The following is a 23,667-nucleotide window of genomic DNA, read 5'->3' on the forward strand; positions in this document are numbered from 1 at the left end:
GATACAGCTGTAGGCACAAGGCTGTAGGCCGAGCAATCACAACCGTGGCCCGTTAAGATATCCTTTACCATCCCCCAGACATGAGTGCCATATTGCTTTTATAAACAAGTTCTACTAAAGGTTTTCTTTCATTTATTTCCATTTTATTTGTTCCAACGTGAGTTTTCGGCATCAAGCGTTGCCAAGCAAGGAATGAGACTATTTGTGCACATTCATTTGTACACTCACCTGTCTTCACATTGCAGGTTCATTTGTACACTCACCTGTCTTCACATTACAGGTTTATTTGTACACTCACCTGTCTTCACGTCACAGGTTAATTTGTACTTTCCCTCCCTCCATTTGCTACCTTTCATAAAACTTTTACATGTAATGTTATAAAATCGCTGCCTGCCATTCAGCTCTTTCACTTTGAATTAATGGACGTTGTACAATTCAACGGTTAAAGTAGGCTATGTCAAAGGCGGAGTGAATACTAGCAGTGAAGAGTCCTAGTGAGATTGTTCCAGGAAATTCTTCCTCATGGAATGCCTCTTTTTCAATGAATGGGCCATCCCAAAGTCATAATAAAAATGTTTATAGAATCACCATAATGATGTAATTCTGCAAGAAGGCTACAGGTACACAGTATCACAACATATTTCTATTTTGAATATCTATTCATTGTGATTCTGTCTTACATGTATTTTATATGGATTTATCAACATATTTTGAGATTCCACAAGATTATCCCGAGAACTGTATTGTTGTAATGCTTCTAATCTAGAATGACATTAACTGTTTTATGTAGGCTATTGTATTTTTGTTGTTTGGTTGTATATGTGTGTTTTATTTTAGCTTTTATTTACAGCAAAAACTACACATTGCACCTTTAATATAATTTACATCCAGAAGTTATAGAAATATATATCTAAGGGAAGTATGACTACTACTCAGAATTCAAATAGTAGTGGTGTAATTTTTAGACCAAGATGTTACTTAATATGAATGGATCAGTGTTTTTTTTTTTAATACAATGATCAATGTGTTCTTCTATTACCAATTTAACAATGATATTCATAGTGATTGCAAAAGAGTTCCTTGGATTATGCATGTGTAATGTTTAAATAAGGAAATAAGGTTCTACACTCAGTAAACTTTCAAACTCTTTCAAATCATTTTTACTTTGATTACCTTCTCAGGTTTATAGCTGACCAGTGGGATTAGAGCTTGTGGTTCTGTTGCCATGGCACATTCATCAATCAGAATCAGTTTGGTACTGATGGTCTTTCTGAGGTTTCCAGATGACGCTGCTGTGCACGTACAGAGGATGACATCATGTAACTTCAGTTCATACTCCCGAGCTTTATTTAGCTTTTCTTTGTAGCTGTAAATGAGAGACATTGTGACCAACTCAAACTTCATGAAATCTTTCTCTTTGCATTCTTGTTGACTTTCTCAGCAACAGATGTGAAAACACTTTTCAAAAGTGAAATGTGAAAACACACTTCAAATGGTGTTAGATGTCTCAACATAGACAGAGTGTAATGCATTCTTACTCTTCTATTTCCTTTTCCTCTTCTTCTGTTAATGGCTTAGATTTGTCACGTTTTTGCATTCTCTCATCAAAAGCCTTTATATCTTGTGAGAATGTATTTTTTTCATTGTCCCGAATGCGATGATGTAAAGTAATGCTCCTAGAAAAACAGTATGTTTAAGTTTACTAAAAACTTAAACATTATGTGATGATCTTTGTTCAATAAACAATAGGTTGTAGTCAATATGTTGTGTAAAAGTGTTAAAAGTGGCATTTGGTGGATGCCGACTTATATCTCCATTGCAACTATGTTCCTTATCATAATCTTGACAAAAGCTTTAATGTCAAACAAATCACCTGAGCTGTGGGCTTGATTTTTCTTGGTATGATTTCCGGGATAATTGCAGGGTGCTGCCCGGATAGGGGAATTCCTCTATCTCTGTCTGTCGGCTGTACACCCTTAAAGGCTTCAGACTGTCTTTAAATGCCAGAAGGTACTCTACAGATCCAAGAAAATATGGTGCATCAGTCACAAATATCTCAGCTGGATACAAATCAAGTGGTCCTTTAAAGTTTACTAATATGTTCAGTTCCTAGAGAAAAAAAATGTTTGCCTACCGGCGACAACATCAACCGACTTGTTGGATGGACCACAGTATAGAACAACTTCTTTCTTCTTTTCATCTTCTTTGTTTACAAGATCTTTCTCGAGGTCTTTGCAGAACCAATATGCAATGTAGGCCCCAACAATAGTCTTCCCAGTACCTGCATATGAAATGTTTACATAGATAGCCTAGAACTTATATTAATGTCATTGAATTGAATCTGAAACATGAAATATCCTACTGTAAATTACTACTGGTGATGAACCATTTCACAGCTTAATTTTCCTTAGTGGTGTATACAAAATGATATGGCAATAATACGAAGTCCTCATCAAATATATTACATTTTTCTTTACCTGGTGGACCTTGTATTAGGGTGAAGCTGTTGTTGACAGCATAATGTACAGCATTGAACTGACTCTCATTCAGCTCAGGAAGTCCAGATGGTTTCTTTTCCTTCATCATAAGCCACTTTGGCACAGTTGCAGAGGCTACAGATTCACAGGGAAGACAAGCAAATTGGTTTGCTAAGAATGAGTCATACTAACTCAGAAAAACATGAATTAACAAATCAATTTTAATTGGTGCGGTTGACAATAACCCATAACCTATGAAACATAAAATTGTCAAACAGCTACGTACGTATAACCAAAAAACATAATTGTCATAAACAATGATTATCTCACCATCTCTCTTGATATGCCATCCAAGCACAATTTTTTGGACAAGATCGTTTGCATTCACAGTGTTGTTAATGGCATCTTCTGTCCGTCTAGATTATCAAAATGCAAAATAGGGAGTTACATTATTTAAAGCATGGCTGCCAAACTGCGTTATATGCTTGTTTTACCCATTAGTTGTATTAGTTTTGCACCATTACATCATTTTATTATTTTAAATGGCAACCCCTGTTTATGATGATCTATAACTCTATATCTATATTTCCATCCATTGTCATCACAATAGGTCTGAACGTTCATATTGTAACCCTAAGTAAACTGAGATAATTTTTTTATTTAGTTATTTTTTTGTCTGTTTTTGTCATCAATGTTTTATAATTTGTATTCAATGTTATTTTTAATTCTGTTCCTGGTGTCATTTTTTGTCATTTTTTTGTCAAGTATTTTGTCGTCATGATTCTGCTGAATTTGACATGGCTTAGAGCCTAAATGTACGTGGCTTAAGCAATAGCTAAAGAAGCCTGAGCTGAATTAGGTTGTATTGCCAAATCTATTTACTATCTAGTATGTTAGTCACTTAAAGTTGCATTAAAAGAGTTGCGAGAGGCTGCTGCAAAGGCTAGCCAGTTGTTGTGGTTAGGCATTCCCAGACTACCTGGTGTCATTAACCCATTTTGGTGAGGTCTTAGACATCAGACACCACTGTTAAGTAAATCAAAACAAAGACATGGGGACTATGACTACTCAAACATCCCTTTCCCTTTCTTTTCACTATTGATTAGCTTCATCTCATCAATACTTACATATCTGGAAGAAGCCTTGGTATGATTTCAACTGAGAAGTCTGAATCCATGCTGAGGACTGCACCTGGAACTTGGTCCATCAGTCTGTCGTTGATGTTGAAATTCACTGTTTTAGATGGATTCTTGGATTTCTTCCCAGTTTCTTCACAACTGGTCACCACTCCGTGGGCCACCCAGGTGAAGGTGCAAGGATCATCCATATCATCTACCTGTTTGTCACTCGGCTCAAACTTCAAATTCTTTTTCTTAATGCAGAGGTAACACTGAGCCAGGTTGCACTCGATGCTCCAGTTTTTGATGCACTCAATGGGCAGAGAGAAGCTCCCTGTTAGATTGCCTTTTCTCGTTGGCTTCCATGCTATCTGAATATCCTCAATGGTTATGCTGTCTCCCTCCCCCACAGCCGAGCTAGCAGACACCATCTGACAGAGTGGCTTCCAGACTCGCACATACTCCATGATGTCTTTAAACTTATCCTTTGTGTTATTCTCTGCATTTCCAGTGAAACAATCTGTGGGCCGATGTACATGCTCCAGACAAACCACAAAACTAGGGTCAACATGCAGGAGCTGAACCCTGGGGACCCAAAAACCGCGTTGGCTCTCTGCTGATAGCTGTACCAGCAGTACATCTCCATGCTTCAAACAAAGGCAGTACTTAGTGTAGTGCTTGACTTCATCTTGACACTGTTGAATTTCCTCTCCAGATTCTCCAGTCACTCCCTTGGGCTCCTCCTTCCTCTGTCTTGCTTCATCTTCATCTGATTCATCTTTATCTACTTCATCTGCTTCATCTTCATCTTGCTGTTGAATTTCCTCTCCAGATTCTCCAGTCACTCCCTTGGGCTCCTCCTCTCTCCACTGTTTACATGCCCTGATGAGTGTGGTTGCTTTACTCCAGTCCTCACTTTGAACTGCCACAACAATGTCATGCCATGTCTTCTGTGGGACCTGAATGCATGGGTTGCCTTCCAGTTTCTTCAGTTGGGCTCGCACCCTTGGCGTGCTGAACGTGTACACTCGTCTAGTCCACTTCAGCTCTGTGGATCGCTGACGCTTATCAAACGTAGGTTGGTCTTCCAATAGCATGTCTCTATACAGCAATGGTAGCTTTTCAGGCAGGGATCCCTTGTTAAATGGGAAAGACACAGTAAAACAATCTTTCTCTTGCTTCACAGATACTACACATGCCAGTTTGGAAGCGCTTTGCTTACTGAGGCTGATGGACAGATTTATTTTCTCAGTATGTTTTTCATACTTCTCAACATCTTGGTTGTTTTTCTCAAACTGCTGACACAGTTTGTCAATCTCCACTGGGGAATACTGGACAGGGTTGCCACTGTTAACTGAATGGAAGAGCCTCTGCAAGACCACATCCATATAGCGCCTCAGAGGCGAAGATGCCCTCGTGTATGAATCAACCGCCAGAGAATGATGGCCAACAGTAGCCTTGTCACAAGAGTTGGAGCGAATGACGTACGCTTTATTCTGAACATTCCTGATTTTTGAAATTACAGGCAGAAGTTGAGGATAAAGGTCATCTGTTCCAATAAGGTCAGCCATTATATCATACTGCCCACGTTGGGCAGCTGTCTCTATGCCACGCCAGACAGATGATAACACTGTGAACGGTCTGTCTCCCAGATCGTACTCATCACAACCAAGGTGGTGTTTCAAGTGTGCAGACATCGGTATCAGGTCCATATGTCTCTCTCTGAGTTGTCTTAGCACTTCCTTGCTTGGGGGTTTCTGGCATCTCAGGGGAGAGCAAAATTTGGTTTCATCATTGTCAAGCAAATATCTGGACATTTCGTGGTTAAACATTATGTTCAGCTCTTCTACCATGAGATGGGATCTCCTTCTCCCTGGAGTCTGATGATTGCATGGCTGGTCATATTTCCTGTCCCCCTGAAGTCTGTCCTTCCTGCGAGCTTGAGAAAAATGGTATGCCACCGCAATGCAGTCTTCCTTTGTCTCAAAATTTAGATCATTCCCTGCCGTCTCATTGAGAATGTCTTCAACGTATTCATAAGACAGCTTCCAGTCTGAACATATCAGGGAGGGCGAGAAGCGAGGCTCCTCCGTGATTAAGCCAGTTTTTTTATCCACTTTACTGATCAATGAAATGACTCTACGATTTTGATCTGGATCTGGTACAAGACTCCATCGACCTGTGCTGTGTGATTCTGGGAACATGAAAACTGGCTCTCTTCCTCTGTGATAGTATGTGGCTCCCCTCTCTTTAGCACTTATATCAAGATCATTATCTTTTCGCAAATAACTTGCAACATCAGTAATGTGAACTCCAACCTCGTAATGATTTTCAAACTCTTTGACACTTATTGCGTCATCCAGGTTTGTAGCCTCAGGCGGGTCGATGGTGAAAGTGAACAATTTCGTAAAGTCCTCTCTTTTTACGTCATCCACCTTATCATCAGCGGGCACATTAGGAGGCAACTGGTCCACTTTAAACACTGCATCCAAAACCCTCAGCCCCTCGCCTATAGTTGTCCCAACAGGGAGAAAATCAATCACATTCCCTAGTGGAAATAGGCAGTGATCTTTCCAGCAAATCACCTGCACAATAAACACATGATTTTGCCTCATCGGTTCATCAATGTGCTCATACTCTGTGATCCGCCAGACCCCACTCTCATGCTTCCAAATGGGCAAGAAATTGCAACGTTGCTTCTGCAGCAGCACTCGGATTGTTAGTGCATGTTCACTGATGGGTACCATTGATTTCTGAATGAACCCACTCCCCTTATTTTGTGCTCTGTGCTGGAACTCATCAAGAACGCACACAAACGACTCGCCCACAATACCTTTGCCCTTTCCAGACTCCAGTGTTTGCAGGGCTTCCCTAGCTGGTGGTCTCCTGGTGCTTTGTTGAGATGGACAGTTACTCTGTGTCTCACTCTCTGTATCTGATTGTTCACTGTTTTCTGCAGCGTAGTCATTGATCATTTGTTGTAATATCTGATCCATCTTATTGTCTGGAACTGATGGAATGTCTTCTGTGTCAATACTAAGTTCTGTTCTTTGGAATCTTGAAATTTCTTCCACCTCCTTTCTCAGAAATTCTTCTGTAAAATGCTCAGGTTGGGCACTTCCTTTTATGATGCAGTGCTCCGCGTAGCTTTTCCATGTTTTGGAGCATTTCCCAAAGTAGCAGAGAGCAGCAGCGTCTCCTACTACTATGACCTGAGACTGTGCTCTGGTCATGGCTGTGTTCAGGACACGGGCATCATTGAAGAACTCTAGGCAACTGGTGTTTGACAGGAGTAGTTGATCTCGTGTCTGAACTGCTGTCATCACTATCACCCTGAACTCTCTACCTGTAACGAGAAGAGAGAGGAAATTAAGATGTGCAGGAAACTTGTAGGAAACTAATATATAAACTTGTATAATAAACTTTCATTTAAACTTTGATGACTCACCTTGAACATTGGCTAAGTTTTGCACTAATACTCCACCAAGCTGTTTTCTCCTAAGTTCATCTCTCACCACTTGAACCTGTTAATGCACAAGTAACAGGATAACCATGATGTCCTTCAAGACTGGATTATTACCATGTGTGTAATATGATAATTATTATGTCCTTAAAGATTCATGATTATTATCATGAGTGTTATATGATAACCTTAACCAGTGACTAAAAGTAACTAAAAAGTGACTTTATGGAACAAGTCCTTACCTGGTGACCCTCAGACAGAACACAGATGTCTTTTGCTTTTCGTGCACCCCACTCCTTTGTCGGCCATTGATCAATAAGTTCTCTGACAATTTTTACAACACTGAAAGACTCCTCAGAATTGTACCAAGACAGGCTCTTTGGGTGTAAATGGCATTCCCCCCTGACATGATGGAACCTGAGTGGATAGTGTTTTGGATGAGCGGGTACATTTCCACAGGCCCTGATGGTATTTCTCTTGCCAGTATAAAAGTGGGTGGAAACAAAATTCACAATCTCTTTATTGGAGCGGTAGTTTTCATTGAAGATGATTCTGCTCTCCAAGGCTACGTTTTTCCTTTCGGACTGGTAGTAGTAGAAGAGGCGGTTGAGCAGGGTGTGGTCTGAGCGCTTCTCGTCCTCCACAGAGAATAGCTTGGGCCCCATCTGCATGTGATCTCCAGCCAAAACTATTCGAGTCTCACGGCCCGCCAGACCAAGAGCCATCAGGGCTTCACACTCCAGCATCTGAGAGGCTTCGTCAATCATTATGTGGCTGAAGTAGTCTTTTGGAAGGTGCAGGTCATACAGGTTCTTTGCCCATGAAGTCGTTATTATCACGATACGGTGTGAGTCTAAGTCACGTCTTGATGGGGAAATGAATGATTGGCCATCTGGAGACAGAAGGGAGTACTTCTTTGTTATCGCATCTGTGGCATTAACAGCAGCCCCTCTCTTGTTGCCCTTAATTCTAAGTGGTTTGACTTCACGACACTCAAGCTGGGTGAAGTAATGATGAAAGTGATGACTGACATATATGTCTGCAGAGCTGGAATGTAGGAAGGTAAAGATTGGTTAGCATTTCATAATGACATGATTTCAAAGACTGCTTGATGTGGTATTTACCTGAGTTAACTGAAATGAATAAATCAAATCTGTCTTTGTTGAAGTTACCTGTTTGTGTATGTGCAGATAAGTACACGACCACCAGACTGACAGACAACCTCTTTAGCTGCAGAGGCAAGAGTGAATGTTTTTCCAGTTCCAAAGGGCCCATATATCAGTAGTGGTGCCACAGCATTTTTTCCACCAGAGTCACCAAGGATGAAGTCCATGGCAGCTTGTTGATTTGCATTGAGGTTGGGATATTTTGTCGAATGTGAAGGAACACAGCTGTTTGTGAAGTCTGGGACCACATTATCAAGGTCTGAGAGGAGGTCAACTGCCTTGTGCATCCCACAGAACCAGAGACGGTTAAGCTGGAACTGGACCTCCATTTTACGTGTCTGACCCTTTTGAAGACCCAAGTCTGAACAGCACTCTCTGGAGAGCTGCAGGTGTATCTCCTTCTCACTGGCTGTGTCTCTAAGGATCTTAGCCTCGTAGACCTTTTGGCTTCTAGTGACCTCACCCACAAGAACGGACTCCACCTCTCGTTTGAGCAGGACACCCTCTGGAGTGCCTTGAGTTATAGTATAAGAGAAAGCCAGGGTGCCAAGAAGCCCTCCGGGATATGTACACAAATCATGCCCTTTGTAAGGGTCTGCCAAGCTGTCTGATAATGTGATGGTTCCTCGAAGGTTCAGCCTGTGATGCAAAGAAGTTCATTAAACCAAGATAATTGGTCTATTTGTAACACTCCAGTATGACTTTTTTTTAAAGGTTTCAACTTTTTCAGAAAGTTGTTGCAAGAATAGTCTATCTCACAGTTTGGTCCAGGTGTGTCAGTACATACATTTAATATGATGTTTGACATTCCTCAAAACAATTAGTAGCTATGAAAGTTATGACTGCTTCCATTACCTGCTGATCACATCTGCTTCTACACGCTCCTCTTTGTATAGAAAATCGTGCATTCTCTTCTTGTAATTCTGACGACAGATTGTGTTAGTGCTTTCAGCTGTTTTGCTGGCACCGAGCTTCATCTTGGGAAGCTCATATGTCTTCAGGAGGTCCTCTTTAGTTTTGGATTTGAAGTTGGTGATAATAACTCGGTTTTCTTTGTTCCAGCGCTCCAAAACGGGTGCTACAGTATCTTGCGCCCCCTCAGGTTTCGAAAGAGACTGCCCTCCTACTCGCACCTTGAGCTTCTGCAACAGCACTGGTCTCATGTCGAAGTCGAACACCAGCCACTGCTCGTATAGACCAGGGATGGAGGATGTGAAGGTGACAGTGACCTCATAGCATAGGCCAGACTTCACAAAAGTGCTTCCTACGGAGTATGTGCAAGTATGAGTGCTTTGACCAAGGCTGAATGTGCCTCCTGGCTCGTTCTTCAGCAAGGCTACATGGGATAGGTCTCTCTGGAAGAGAAAAGGAGATTTAGGGATTGTGTAGTTATTTAGGTAGAAAGAGTATGCAGTATTTGTTCTCAGGATTGAAATGGGTCAAAATATATGGCTAATGTAACATTCACAAACTCAACAAAATTGCTGTATTCAGACATTCTGCATAGGCTTGATAGCTTTCAGCTATGTTATTTGAGAAAACATGCAAGACTAAAAGGTGAAGTAAACATCAGAGATGCTTTGCTACAAGCAGAAAACTACAGGAGCTACGAAATGGTGTTACAGGTTCCTCCTTACGGCATTTTTCTTGGTGGAAGTGTGGTCAGAGTGTTAGTATCCTCCCTGCTGCTCAAGGGACTCTGGCCTTATTGTGTCTATTTGACATGTGCTCATGTGTTTTTGTTATGCCATGACTCCGCCCCCACCTGCCCTCTGTCATTTCCTGGATTTCCCTGTCACCATCTACCACACCTGTCCTGTTATCAGTCTACTCATTGCCCTGATTAGTTTCTCCTGCCACCTGTTTGCTTCCCACCAATTACGTGTCTCCCCTCCAGTATTTAAGTTCAGTCTGCCCTTTGTTCCCTGTCTGTTCGTCACCAAAAGTCTGTGTGAAAGACCTGAAAACTGGAGTTAAACTCTTCTGCTACCACTCTCCTGATTATCTACCGGTGTGGGATAAGTTCTTGTTTTTGTGTTTCTTCAATTCTGCTCTGCCTGCTCTGAATTTTTGGATCTTCTCTGTGTTACCTTTTTGACTTTAAATTTTTGGGATCTTTTTGTGTTGACTTTTTGAACTTTTGATTACCTTTTGTACAAATAAATACTAGTTTTTTGCCCGCATTTTTTGGTCTGCTATTGAGTCTCTTTTCCTGCGGAACGTAACACAGAGCTTTTGCATGGTTGGAAAACCCTTCTGCATCCTCAGCAGGTATCTCAGGGTCACTATCATTTCACCCCTTAGCCTGTACGCCTCGCCTGAGTGGGGAGGTGATCTCTGGTCAACCACAGCCATCTTGAGCTGGTTTCAGCTGCCATGGCTATCTCCTGAGTGGCTTTCTTCAGCTGCTTGGGTTCCAAGCCAGCCCTCTGTAAGAAAAAACTCACTGATGTTGCTGGGATACCACGGCAGCCAACTTCAATTGTAAATAAAGTTGCGTGCCATCCTTTAAGGAGAGCCTCGTCGATCAGATCTTGGGACTCTTCAGTTGGTGATAGATGGCTAGCCTGACCTACTATGATGGTGTTTGTGCTCCTGGATAGAATCATGTCTGGTTGAAGTGAGGTTACCGCCACCTGCTCCGGAAAGAAAAGTCTTCTCTTCAGATCCACTTGCATCTCCCAGTCAGGGAGGGTAGGTTCTTGGCAGTTTTCTTGCCCTGGGAATCGTATCCCCTTCTCTTTGGAAATGGACAGACTGGGATGGTGTTAGCTGATGTTTGTTTGCTTTGAGCCTCTGTTGATCCACCCAGTTGGAGATTTCCAAACGAACCTTGTCGTGCCTCCACCTTTTATAGACCTTCTCTAAGTGATTTGGGACACCCAGTCAAGATTTTATTCAGTGTGGAAAAGTTTGCACCACACCGCTTTCAGGATTCATCTTGCTCCATGCCCCAGATCTTTAAGTTGGTTGGAGTAGGCAAGAGGTCGGCTGCAGCGTGCAGGAGGAAGCTCAGTTTGCCCTGGTTAGTGCTCCAGAGCAGGGACGTGCAGTGAGGTTCGGAGCTGGTGAGGCACAGAAACCGGAAGTGATTACGTCATTTTGAGCTCTAGTTTAAACTATATATATAATGTATATATACATGTATATATGTCTATGGTTTTAAAATTGTCATCTGATCAGAACTGAAAAAACGTTGTTTTATTGTCTAATACCATTATTTTCAAACGATTGTTTTTTTATTGTATTATGATGAGTTATTAATAAGATATTAATAGTTGCAAGCTAGTGTATGTAGCCCTCCCACCAATGATATGGCTCATTTCATTTTGTCTGGAGAAAATATAACTACGGTGGTGGGATGCTAATTTAAATGACCATTTAACCAACTCGGACAGCTTCGAAAAAACAATTCCATATTTATTTACACAACATATTAACAGGTAAACAGTTAAACACCGCATACATAGCACACAATACCAAAATGTTCTACTGGCCAGTATAATTTAAAGTTGGTGCACTTTCGTTGGAGCTCATAACCGTCAGTTTGAGGTGAAACAAAATTAATCCACTCACGATTATCAGTATAGATCAGTGGAAATCCGTTGTCCTCTTCTTGAGTGAATGCAGTCAGTGGCTAGTTTAGCTCAGGATTAGCACCTACCTAGTCTGCTCACAACTTCAAGGCAACTTTCCTGCATCAACAGCCTTTAGCTTCTTTAGGTTCGTGTTGCGCATGAATATGTAGTCCCGTTGGGAAACGTGAAATACTCCAATGCAAATGTGTAATACTACTGTGTTAACTTAAAATACTTAAACGTTCTTAGTTAATTCAACATGCCTCAGGTTAGCAATGCAATCTTCCATTTTCGCTGTCAAACTCAAGTAGAGAAGTGAAGAAGAAAATCCAACGTCAGATTATATACCCAACAAGTGCCCTCTCGCTCGCCACCCTTCTTGAATCCGTGGTAGTGCGTGCCTCCCTTGCAATATTTTTCAATGCGTTTTCAGCTCAACTCAAAAGGTTCTACGCTTGCGCACGCATGCGTAAAACCCAGTTTGGAGTGATTTCGCAATCCTAGGGGAGGCACTGCCTACCCTGCCCATAGACTGCAATGCATCTGCCTCCCTTGACCGCACGTCCAATGTTCATTGGCTGATCACTGGGAACAGGAAATGCTCAAATTCAGCGATTTTGATAATAAAAATGCTCGAAATGATCGGAATCATGCAGAAATGACACTCGTAACACAGATAACTAGAGAAATATGAATATTTATTTTATAATACATAAATATATATGATTATTATACAATTTTTTTTTTTTTTTTATATATTTTTTTTTTACTTTTCAAAATGACGTCCCTGCTCCAGAGCTCCTTCCACTTAGAACACATCAGTCTCCTGCTTTTGGGCTTTCCGAGGAGGCCTGCTGGGAACTGGAAGGTTTGGTTAAAGTAGGCTTTCCTCTGTCAGCTCTCCTCCTTCTGCTTTCTCCCGATAGTCTCTGCTCTGCGAAGGTTGATCAGGTTTTTTCAAACCTCTGCACTTAGCTCATTCAGGGCTGCTTTCTCCTCTTCGCCTGCTTTCTGCCACCTCTTCTTAAGTGTCCTTAGTTTTTCCCACAATTCTGTGATCTGACGCTGTCTCCTGCTGGGACCTGATGGTAGCTTGATGTTTTTTTTTTTTTCCTTCCTTGACACCAAAGGCATCTTGGCATGCTTGATACACAACTTGCACCATGGTCTTTACCTTCCTTTTTGCATCTCCTGTCCAGGATGGTGCTTAGGTCTTCGTCCAATCATGCCCATCTGTGGTCTGCTGATGGTGGTATATTCAAGCATGATTTCCTCACAGTCCTCTAGACCAGGGCCCTGTTCGGCGTACAACTGAAGCTAAGATAATTAATTTAGCTCGCGACTGGAGATAATATAGCTCGCTAAATGAGAACAGGCCAAGCCGGTCCGGCGACGTGCGCTAAATTATTTATACGTCAAGTTATTTTATCCCAGGCCAAACTCGTCAACTAAATTGCGCATGCACGTCCCTCTTCAAAAGGCAGGAGAGGTCGATCACCAAAACAATGATATTTATAACGGCACCATAGTCTAAACTCAAAGAAAAAGGCTACTTTTGGATAAAGGCTAAGGCTGGATATGACCATGAACGCGTTATGAAGAATTTAAGACCATAATCATATCAAAATTCAACACTGTTGCGACTGCGTTAAATAAACTGTCTATAGGCTGTCTAAGAAGTGATATCTTTTCCCGTGCCGAACATTGGTGCAGCGGGTAGAGCGTTTGACTTGCATGCAGCAGATCACCAATTCGACTCCCCTCACCTTCGTAAGAATTGTAGTTTTAAATCGCTTTGAATAAAACCATCTGCTAAATGACAATGTGAATATTAATAAGAAATTCAATAAATTGAAGCAATGCAAATAAATTGTGTTTATTTCTCTCTTATCATGCATCCACCTTACCATCCACCTCCACCATTCACTACTGCACAAAAACTAGACACGTTTGCAATGATGTAAGTTAAAGTAGGTAAAACAACTTTAGCCAATATCTCCGTAATGGAGATGGGTTATGTGCTCAAATTTCCTGGGATCGAAGAAAACGTTAGTAGGCTATTCATGTGCAAACTAAAAATCACGTCTCAGGCTGCGAATGAAAGTTATTTCTGGTTTATCAACTGTACCAATGTCATATAATTATGAGTGCTTTGTTCTCCGCATCGCCGACATTACAAAAATGAAGGCACTCGCAAGAAAGTGAAGACATTCAATGTTCGACAGTGGTTGTATGCAATAAATGACTCGAGAAGGTCTTTTAAATTAATTATTCCTTGTCGGGTGGATCGGTAGCGCTCATACAAGAACTCATCATGATGGAAAAATGGATCTTCTTGGCGATCGCAAAGAACTCTTCCTACGCTAATCAAACTATATGACTCCTTGTCAATGGGATCCCTCCTTTTGGCGTGGGTGTGGCAAGTTTAGCCAGCTAAACTTTGGTTAGCCTGCCCTGGAGCAGGTTAGTGCTAAGCGATTAATTACCATGGTTATTGATTCAGAAGTTGCTTCGGCGAACTCGTTAAAGGGGCGTCCTCTTTTTTTAGCTTGGAATCTAGCTTGCTAAACTGCTTAGCGAGCGTCGCCAGTACCCAAGGGTTTTCAACTGGTTTTGTCCCGGGTACCACCATTCTGACTAGAAAGTAATTTGTGGCCCACTGATGTGCCTGCACGCGCGTGGTCTTTGTAACCGCCGCTGCCACGGCTACAACCCCTGCACAGATATTCTGCCTATAACACAATATTTTCACTATATTCAACAGTAATCTGGAAATGTGTTGAACTATCAAAGCAAATTTATAAAAATAAAAAAATTCAATGGTCAACAAAGCAGGGATTAAAATTAACTTTTTTCACCACCGTCCCGGAACCGTCCCGAAAATCATTTTCAACCGTCCCGAAACGTCCCGGAACCGTCCCGAATTTTATGGAGAAAAAAAAAAAACTAAATTCGGTGCAAATTAATTCAAACAATGAATTCCATTAAGATTATACAAGAATAAAAACTGCTGCTGGCAATAGATTATTAAAACTCTCTCAATTGGTTTGGGTCAATTGGTTTGGGTCATTTCTTAAAACTGAGATGACATTCCTATTCCTGCATCCCATTTAATACAAGAATATGTCTTTTTCCACTCAGGAAGGAACTTCCTTTTTAATTTAATTTTAATATTTTCTTTTCATAAATATGTATTAAATTATTCCCCATAGTCCATTCTCTTGATTTCATAGCTTTCAGCGTTGTTTATTTATGTTAGAGCTTTCATCCAATCATATTTCAGCTATCATGTGTTGCCAGGCTCCAAGAAATCTTCCCCGACAACTGGCTGTTTCAGTTCATTTAAGTGGAATGAACTGAAACAGACAGTTGTGATAACCAATCAGATTTCGAGTTGGCGACTGTGGGCCTTCTAGAAGGCCCCGGAAGATTTCTTTCCTCACGTTGAACGTGACACGTAAACGTCCTTTGATTGGATACTGAGGCAGACTGGTGCAGTGCTTCAGTGCTCAGTTTAGTTGGCTAATGTGAAAACGACGTACATCGGTTGCAATGCTTAGTATGCTAGTTGTTTCAATTGGTAAGACTAAATATAATTACATTAACCAACTCAAATAAACTAGTTTACACCAACTTGATAATTCCAGTTTTTGATACAATTACAACGCCATTTTCAAGACGGAACTTTCAAGAAAAACTGGATATTGTGAGGATAGGAAGTTTAATGAAACTGCTTTGCAGGTGGGACAATGCGATGTTTAGTGGACACACTTGTTAAAGCTCACATAGGTTACTTTCGGTGGACTGAATAAAACTTTGTAGACTAATCCCTGAAAATCGCCTTTTATTTTTAAGTTGTGACAGTAATATCCAAGCGATCATATAACTGAGAGTTTACTATTCTTAATGTATTGTTAATACGGGTGTATTGATTTTAAATGCTCCGGAAATATGAATTAAGTCTGTTGTACTCGACTATGTTAAGGTGATGCAATGCTCACTTATACTGCCTTTCTGTATAAATATATGGTTCGAGGGCCATGGTGTCATAATGATGGTATTAAGAGGTGGATTCACTCAGTTTAACGTCGTGTAGGACATCGCTGAAGGCCTAGTCGTGAAATGCACGGACCGCCACTGTTGTCACTAATAGAACACAAACGTGAGGCGCGAGTCCATTTCAAGTCAAGTCAGATTTATTGTCAGTGTCTAATGTCTTGATTCAAGGACATTGAAATTGCGTTTCTTTTCCGTTTAAATGAGTTGCAAGTGCAATAAAAAACGGGCTGAAATTCTTGTCCTCCCGACGTCGTCCCAAATTAAATTGTTGATCGTCCCAATGACAATTTAATACGGCCCCGGGACGACGGGACGACGTTAATTTTAATCCCTGAACAAAGGCTCATGTTGCGGACCCCCTGCATTGCCGTCGCGGACCAACAAGAGGCTACGGACCCCCTGTTGAAAACCCCTGCTGTAGACTTTCGGATTCACCCCCTCTTCTTCTTGTGCTCTGAGCTCAGGTCCACCAGGCCCCTCAGGTCGTCCAATTTAGGGCTCCTGGGAGTCCCCCGATCTAAACTTAAATCCAGGGGTGACCGCACTTTTGCTGTTGCAGCCCCTAGACTGTGGAACAGCATTCCCCTGTCTTTAAGATCCGCCTCCTCTATTGACACCTTCAAGTCCAGGCTCAAAACCTACTTTTATTCCTTAGCATTTGGATCGCCCTGAATTTCGTTGATCATTTGTATATTTGCTTTCTGTTAGAGGTGTTTCTGTTCTTTTGATGTGTATATAGATGCTTAGTTGAGTGTGTTGCTTCTGTTTTCTAATTGATTTTGATATTTAATTTTATTGTGATTTACTTGTAAAGCACTTTTGCAGTGTGAGCTGTTTTTAAATGTGCTATATATATAAATAAATATGAATTGACTTGGGATGCTAGCGCCTCTAAAATAATTAATTAATGTTCAAAATAACCACTAGGTTAGGTTTGTGACTACACATAGAACTACTACCAAGAGGGATATCTGTGAAATGTTCAACACATAGCAATGAGTAGAGTGTTTTAATGCACGAAACAGGCAGGGCAGTGTATCTTAATTATAATCCCGGATATTTTGTGATATTGTTAACGTGTAGACATCTGTTGAACTATAATACAATTATCATGAAATGTATTTTAGTAGTTTTTGTTACAATAATGAGACTTGTAACATATTACCAACCTCTGTTTTAATCTGAAAACTCCATTTCATCTCAGTGCCAACTTGCAGGCACTCCAAGTAAAGGTCTTCATCATGTGTGACGTCAACATCATCAACATGCTCTGCCATCTAGAAAACATAATCTTTTGTTAGCGTTATGGAGACATAGGGAGAAACAATTGAACTCTGAATAAGACACAATCAAACATCAAGAACAATGCACACTGTAAGAAATTACAGTATATCCTGTGAGTGAACATGAGATTCATGATCAGCAGCTGCTATCCAAAAATGGTAATCTTTTCATGGTGTAGGCCTGAATTATCAGTCCTCTTTCTTTATTAATAAGTGTGGCTCTTGGGTGCTCCAGTGTACCTTAAATGGTAAAGCAGAGTTCAGAGTTCACTGTATTTTAGGCCTACCGGCTAGACAGAGAGTTTTTTACTTACTGTAATTTAAAAGTAAACTCAGCAGGACGCCAGCTGTGACATCCCTTTAGACAAACCGGCTGCACCTATTTGAAGAATCTCTCTCTTATTTGGAGGTAACTTGGGGAAATGTCATATGAGGAGTAGGCAAAGTCACATACTATTCTGGGATTTCTGATGGGTATAAGAACAACTTGTAGTCTGTATTTGTTAGAACGATGACCGGAATCCTTCTCTTGTTGCCTTGGCAATAATAAACCCAGCTTCCAGTGTTCTTCAAGCCTTGACTCTTGATTCCTGATTCGAAGATTAAGTAACAAGTATAGTTTAATTCTCTCCAATATATTTGGCGACCACGAAGGGACTGAAAGGACTTTGAGAAAGCCTCAGGAGGGCTGTTCATCGCCTGGCTCTTGGTTAAGCCGCTAGAAAAACGCGTTAAAATTGGGTAAGAATGCATTTATTTTGCTAAAATTATTGCGGATAACAAGAGCCAGGTTGAAGGTCATGTCTTTCTGAGGTAAAAGTCCTCAGTCAAGAATTCTAAATTTAAGAGACTTAAGGTTGAAGAGCATTGGAATAGCTTGGGAATATATGTTTTTTGTTTGTATCAGCGTCTATGTTTTCGGTGTTTACGGAATTAATGGAACTCTCTGTTTTTAGGTATAGCCTAATGAATAGATTTAGAGGATTAACCGTGTGTAATGTATAGATATATGGAACTCTCCGTATATTAAGATAGGTACTGATTTGGAGGAATGTATCGCGTCTAGTGAAGGTTACGGATGAGAAGATTGCGGTGAGCGGCCATCACATTTTTTGTAAAGGTTACGGATGAAAGATTTCATACCGGGTGGCGGCAAGAGGATCTTGCATTTTTTTTAAATACGGATGAGAAGATTTCATACCGGATGGCTGCAAGAGGATCTTGCATTTTTTAAATTACGGATGAGATGATTTCATGCCGTGTGATTATTGAGAGGATCTCAACATTGTGATAAGGCTTGGGTGTGCAGAGTGAAGGTAACAGGACTTCTCTGCGAGTAAGAAAGTGTGCAAATTAGGAGAGGAACTCCTTGCAACGTATAAATGTGTGTGGGTCTGGGACGAGTGGATGTACAGCCAGTGGAAATATATGCAGATTATATAAAGTGTAGCGTGATGAGTAATGCTCTCTTCGGTAAAGAGTGTGGTATTTATGTTATGTGTAGTTTCAAAGAATGACGATTCTGTGAAATATTGTGAGTTGAAGTATTAAGCATTTAAACTGAAAATAAGTTAAATACATCCAACACATAAGGTACAAAACACAAGGGTGCTGGGAGAACAAGATTGACACATTTCCTTAAGCAACAGACATACCGGTATAAACACCACACGCAGTTGTTCAGTTATGAATTGTCAATGAATCATAAATGAGAAATTGTCATTGAATATTCCTTTAAAGGTAATTTCGTGACTGGTGGAGAAAGCAGATAAGAGACTGCATTGTGGTTGTAGTGAATTTGAGAAAAGTTGATATTATTGTCGTTACATAGTTTGAAATAGAATGGTTAGAGTTGTTTTTAAGTCATTGGAATGAAACATAAGATAAAAAGAATACATTAGGAAATTGAATTGAGGGTTTAATTTGGAAGACTTGTATGATGATACGTAGTAGGCTAAATTGTTTGTTGAGAAAATTATATGTGGAAAAGACATTGTAATTAATGTTATTTGACAGAATTGTGAGTAGGGGAAAAAGGTTGGGGCCATATCATCCTGCCATACGGGTTATTTTCTGTCATAAAGGGAGAGAGACAGAGGGACAGCGCGTAGGAGAAGCAGAGAAAGGAGGGGTTAGCCCCTCCCGTACTGCTCCTTGTCACACAGAGGAAGAGGAAAAATCCTTGAGTAAGTTTTAAGCAAAGAATTCTTTTTTGAAGTTCAGTAGGCTAGTATGGTTTAAAGTATACGGTTGTAGTCAGAAAAGAGAGAGAGGAATAATTATAATACATAGAGCTGTGGTAAAATTTGAATTCAAAGGATGGCGTTGGAAGAAATAAGTAAAATGTATTTGTCGGAAGCAAGTGAGAAACTATGTTAGCGCTGCATTTTGGTCTCTGGCTGATGACACAATGATAACGGGAGAGGATTATAGTCATATTACAAAGGAAGATCTGACAAAATTGAGATAAAGATCAGCGCACTACCAGATAAGACTAGAGATAAATTTGGAGAAATGGACAGAATCTGATTGTCCTGTAAGGTAGTTTATGTGCTACGCGTTTAGGCAGGCTGGCAGCCGTGTTTGTATTTTGTTTGCGCTGGTGTGTTTGTACCCCGGGGTGATTCGTACAGTTTGAGGAGCTCTGATGTCAGAGATGCGTTGAATGAATCGGTGAGTGTGTGTTAGATGAAGGGCATAGATGCTGTTTGGAATACAATAAATCTTGCCACCATTACGAAACCGCCTCCTCATCGCCTGTGTTAAATACTTTGAACGCCCAACCACCCGTTAACATAGATTACTAGAAAACAACGTAGCGTTTCAGTGGGCCGTTGAATAACTGGAGAGAGAGGGTTACATATCTAAGAATACGGCGTCATTAACAAATACTATGAGAAGTTTTGGGGTAAGATAGATGAAATAATTGTTCTCATTAATGGATTTGTGATGGAAACAATAAAACAGGATTGCTCAAAGGCAGACATGGAGCACTTGATAAAGAAAATTGCGAAAGAAGAGACATTGATTTTTAATGCTTTGAGTTCAGGAAAATAGGATTAGGAAAAAAGTTATTTGATAAAATGATAAGGCAATTAAGAAGTTTGTGGAGAATGCAGGCTGAGGTGTGGGGTGGGGATGTCTGAGTGTTGGAGACAGTCCAGAAAAGGGAACAAGATAAAAAGCATTATAACTTAAAGTAAACAGTAATTGATGGGGATCTGTAAATGTAACTTCTAGGTAACTTTAGTGGTGAGGTGGAAGAGGACAAATTTCCACAGCCAGATTTGTTAACACTAGTGCTCCCATTAAGGTTTAAACAGGAGTAAAAGAGACAGCACATAGTCCATTAGGGAAAGTGTTGAGATAATTCAAGAATAGAGAAAACAGAGAAGGCAGTAATTAAGAATCAGAAATAGCAGGAAAATGCTTTATAACAGAGCTGAGTAGAAATACATTCTGAGGGGAGTGTAGATAGAAAGGAAAAAAGAAAGGCCAACACATATAAACTATTGACTGTGGGGACATCAGGTTGTGGCTGGGCTGACCTCTACTACCCATATGTGCAAGAAAGTGCTCCAATATAACTCGTCTGGAAAGAGAGGTGGAAAGAAAACATCTTGCTTGGATCTATGCCTAAGATCTGAATTCAAAACTAACTGGACTATGTGAGAAGGACAAAGATAGCTCAGGCCCTTGCATCTGGTCTGAGACTTCAATTCATGCCTGTGTCGGCGTCTGCTTGGCGTCTGCACAGCAATTCCCTCCCAAAAAAGTTTCATGGCAGCTCACGACCAGCTTATGAACAATCCAACTGGACACAGCCATCTCGACAGTGGCAGCAGCCCTCAGAGGAAAGAGGGAGAAGGGGGTGAAGGGAGGTGGCAGGTGAATAGGCCTCCGACATGACCACCCACACAGCAAGGACTTTTCTCAAGTATATGCACTATGTGGTGAGACGAGGATGTGCTCAGCCATGAATTGGTGAAACCAGGGGGTCTAGTTTCCCTGTACTGGGGTGTGTAGTATTAATAAAAGGCCTAGGGAATTCTACAGTTCCAGTATCAATTAAAATAAAGTGGAAAGGAAGTAAGGATGCCCATTTTAATTTAAAATCATACTCATATTAATTTATTAGAGAAATATGTGTTTTGCCGTATGAGAATTCAATTGAGTGTGCCCTGGATGGACTTTCTTTGACTAATCAGACACCATGCCTCACAATGGTTCTCCAAGCACTTCTTACGCCGCAAATGTAATCAAACCGAGCTGAAAGAGAACTTCACTGCAGGTAACATGATGGTCCTTCAGACTTTTGTTACACCTACAAAAACACAGGTTTAGAGTAAATGATCCTTATTGATAGTGAGTATAGCCATTATATGTCATATAAAGATAGGGTTAATAAGGGGTTTAAAAGATGAGATGATGCTCAACACAAACACTTAAGATAGATTCAACTAGATATGCATTTAGAATTTGAAAATTAGACATGGTAAACAGGAGAAAAATACAGAGAAAATAGAGACATGAAGAAAAGAGGAGTAGAGTATTGAAAGTTTCTCTTATCAGTATTCTTATTTATACAATGTGCAGGCGTCAGTGAAACTTAGAACTAGGCCATTATGGGTATGGAGTTATATGTCTTATGTGAATGAAAAGGAGGTTTGAAGGAGTTTTGGAATGGTTGGCTTGAGATTAAGGGGGTGTCAGGTGAGAACACATATTCCAATAAGGAATCACAGTTTAGGGTATATATGGGGAGTTTCGGTAATATGAGTGGGACTGTATGGATGTGTGTAATTCAAAGATTTGTGGGTATGCTTGTGTGTTTGTGTGATGAAGATAGGTATGTGTGGTTTTTTGTTCAGATATCGCACACTGGATAAGACATGTAGCAGTATTGAAGTTGCTGTTCTTCTGAGTGATAGGAAGGGGCGTGTCTGTGAGTCCGTGAGGAAAAATGAGAATCTTCCAAACAGTAAAGATGTGAGTGAGGAATTGTGTTAGTTTTATGTTAACACATGAAGGTATATTTGAATATATGTGGTTTTAAGTGTCTCTTACAGGCTTGGCTGTAATATCTACACTAAGGGGTTTTTGTTGAGGAACAGAAACTGCAACGAGGGAAGGTATGCCACGGGTAATTGTACTTTCAGTGGGTGAGGGGCATGAGGAAGGAATGCCATGCCCTGTGAAGTATTAGTTTACTAGTGATATATCTTGGTATTGAGTAGGGTTGATGTAGTATGCAGATTGTGAACATCAATGTAAGCCTTTTGGTTATTATTATGTTACCAACGGGGGTTAGCCATTATGTAGTTGATAAGCCATGTGGGCTTTGGTTGTTTGCCACATAGGATTCAATAATTACTTTGCAGTAAACTTAGTACTAGAAAATATACTGAGAAATATGTGATGAAGCTTGATGGAATAAGACCATTGGATAAAAAAGGGGATTAACTGCGGGCATGATAAAATATGAATGTACTATGATGGCCACATGGTAACTTCATACATGTTATTAGCCCTGTTGTTTTGTACGCACTTTGATTTTAAGTGCGTAAGGGGGGTATATGAGAATAATTTTGAATTTGGGGATATGGTCACCCTATTATGGGAGGTTTGGGATTGCAATTTGTATAATGCTATGTTTGTAGCATCTTTAATCAAAGAAAAGGAGTGCGGATAAAACTTTTGCATAATACTTTACACTAAAAGGTGTAATCGTATAGGTAGTTACGTACTACATAGATATGAAAAGGTATTGGAGATATGGAGTGATTTATATGATTGATTGAGGAATGTCTAAGGACAGGACCAAAATTAAGAGAGGATAAGTATACTTCTTAAATATGTGATATTATTTTGTTTTTAGCATTACAGCAATGCTTTTAGTATAACAATAAGAATGTATGGGAAGCATGGAATACAAGTACTGCAAATCATCAATCATATTACACTTTTAGAGCATGTCTAGAGGGCATGTGGAAATTATGTGTACCTGTCATTTCTAATTTTTGGAGATTATATACACACAGGTGGACGCATATGGACTGATCCAGTCAGGAGACTGGGGATAGGGGAAGATTTTGAACAAAAAGAGCTTCCAGCCTATGGTGATGTCAAGGTTCTAGTATCTAATATTGTACTAACTTTTTGTGGAATTTCAGGACCACAAGGTGATGGGACTACTACAATTTATTGTATCAGGGTTAGAATGGGAAGCATTCTGTTGCAGCAGCGCGACCTGGACGAGAGGCTGTGAAGGTCATGGAAATGCTGCAGTGAATGAATGTTTCTTGTCATTACAGGAAAGAACTGTTGTATGATATACATGGGAAGGCATTCACATAAAAATAGGACATTTCATGTGGAAAAGGGTGTTGCATACACATTACGAGACCATTGTAAATTAGATGTGCACAATTGGCCAGAAACTGATTTAGCGGAAATCCGTGAGTACACTGTAGAAGATTATTTCAATTACAAATGTTTTGACATGACTGATAAAGTGCATAAT

At 40.4% G+C, this 23,667-nt stretch overlaps 1 protein-coding gene across 1 annotated transcript in view; it reads right to left on the reverse strand.

Annotated features, from left to right (window-relative positions):
* LOC308370732 (3'-5' exoribonuclease HELZ2-like) overlaps positions 1 to 23,667 on the reverse strand; it is a gene marked incomplete at both ends in the record, with an annotated part of 42,348 nt that overhangs the window by 4,865 nt on the left and 13,816 nt on the right. Inside the window, 13 exon segments of the mRNA XM_080845438.1 lie at positions 1,174 to 1,366; positions 1,539 to 1,676; positions 1,874 to 2,015; positions 2,135 to 2,281; positions 2,478 to 2,612; positions 2,808 to 2,893; positions 3,605 to 4,344; positions 4,462 to 6,941; positions 7,044 to 7,119; positions 7,301 to 8,105; positions 8,231 to 8,863; positions 9,080 to 9,579; positions 17,031 to 17,138. Of these exon segments, the coding sequence (XP_080701564.1) occupies positions 1,174 to 1,366; positions 1,539 to 1,676; positions 1,874 to 2,015; positions 2,135 to 2,281; positions 2,478 to 2,612; positions 2,808 to 2,893; positions 3,605 to 4,344; positions 4,462 to 6,941; positions 7,044 to 7,119; positions 7,301 to 8,105; positions 8,231 to 8,863; positions 9,080 to 9,579; positions 17,031 to 17,138 (6,183 nt within the window).

This window comes from Sprattus sprattus (assembly GCF_963457725.1).
Source record: "Sprattus sprattus genome assembly, chromosome: 10".
NCBI classification, from domain to species: domain Eukaryota; kingdom Metazoa; phylum Chordata; class Actinopteri; order Clupeiformes; family Clupeidae; genus Sprattus; species Sprattus sprattus.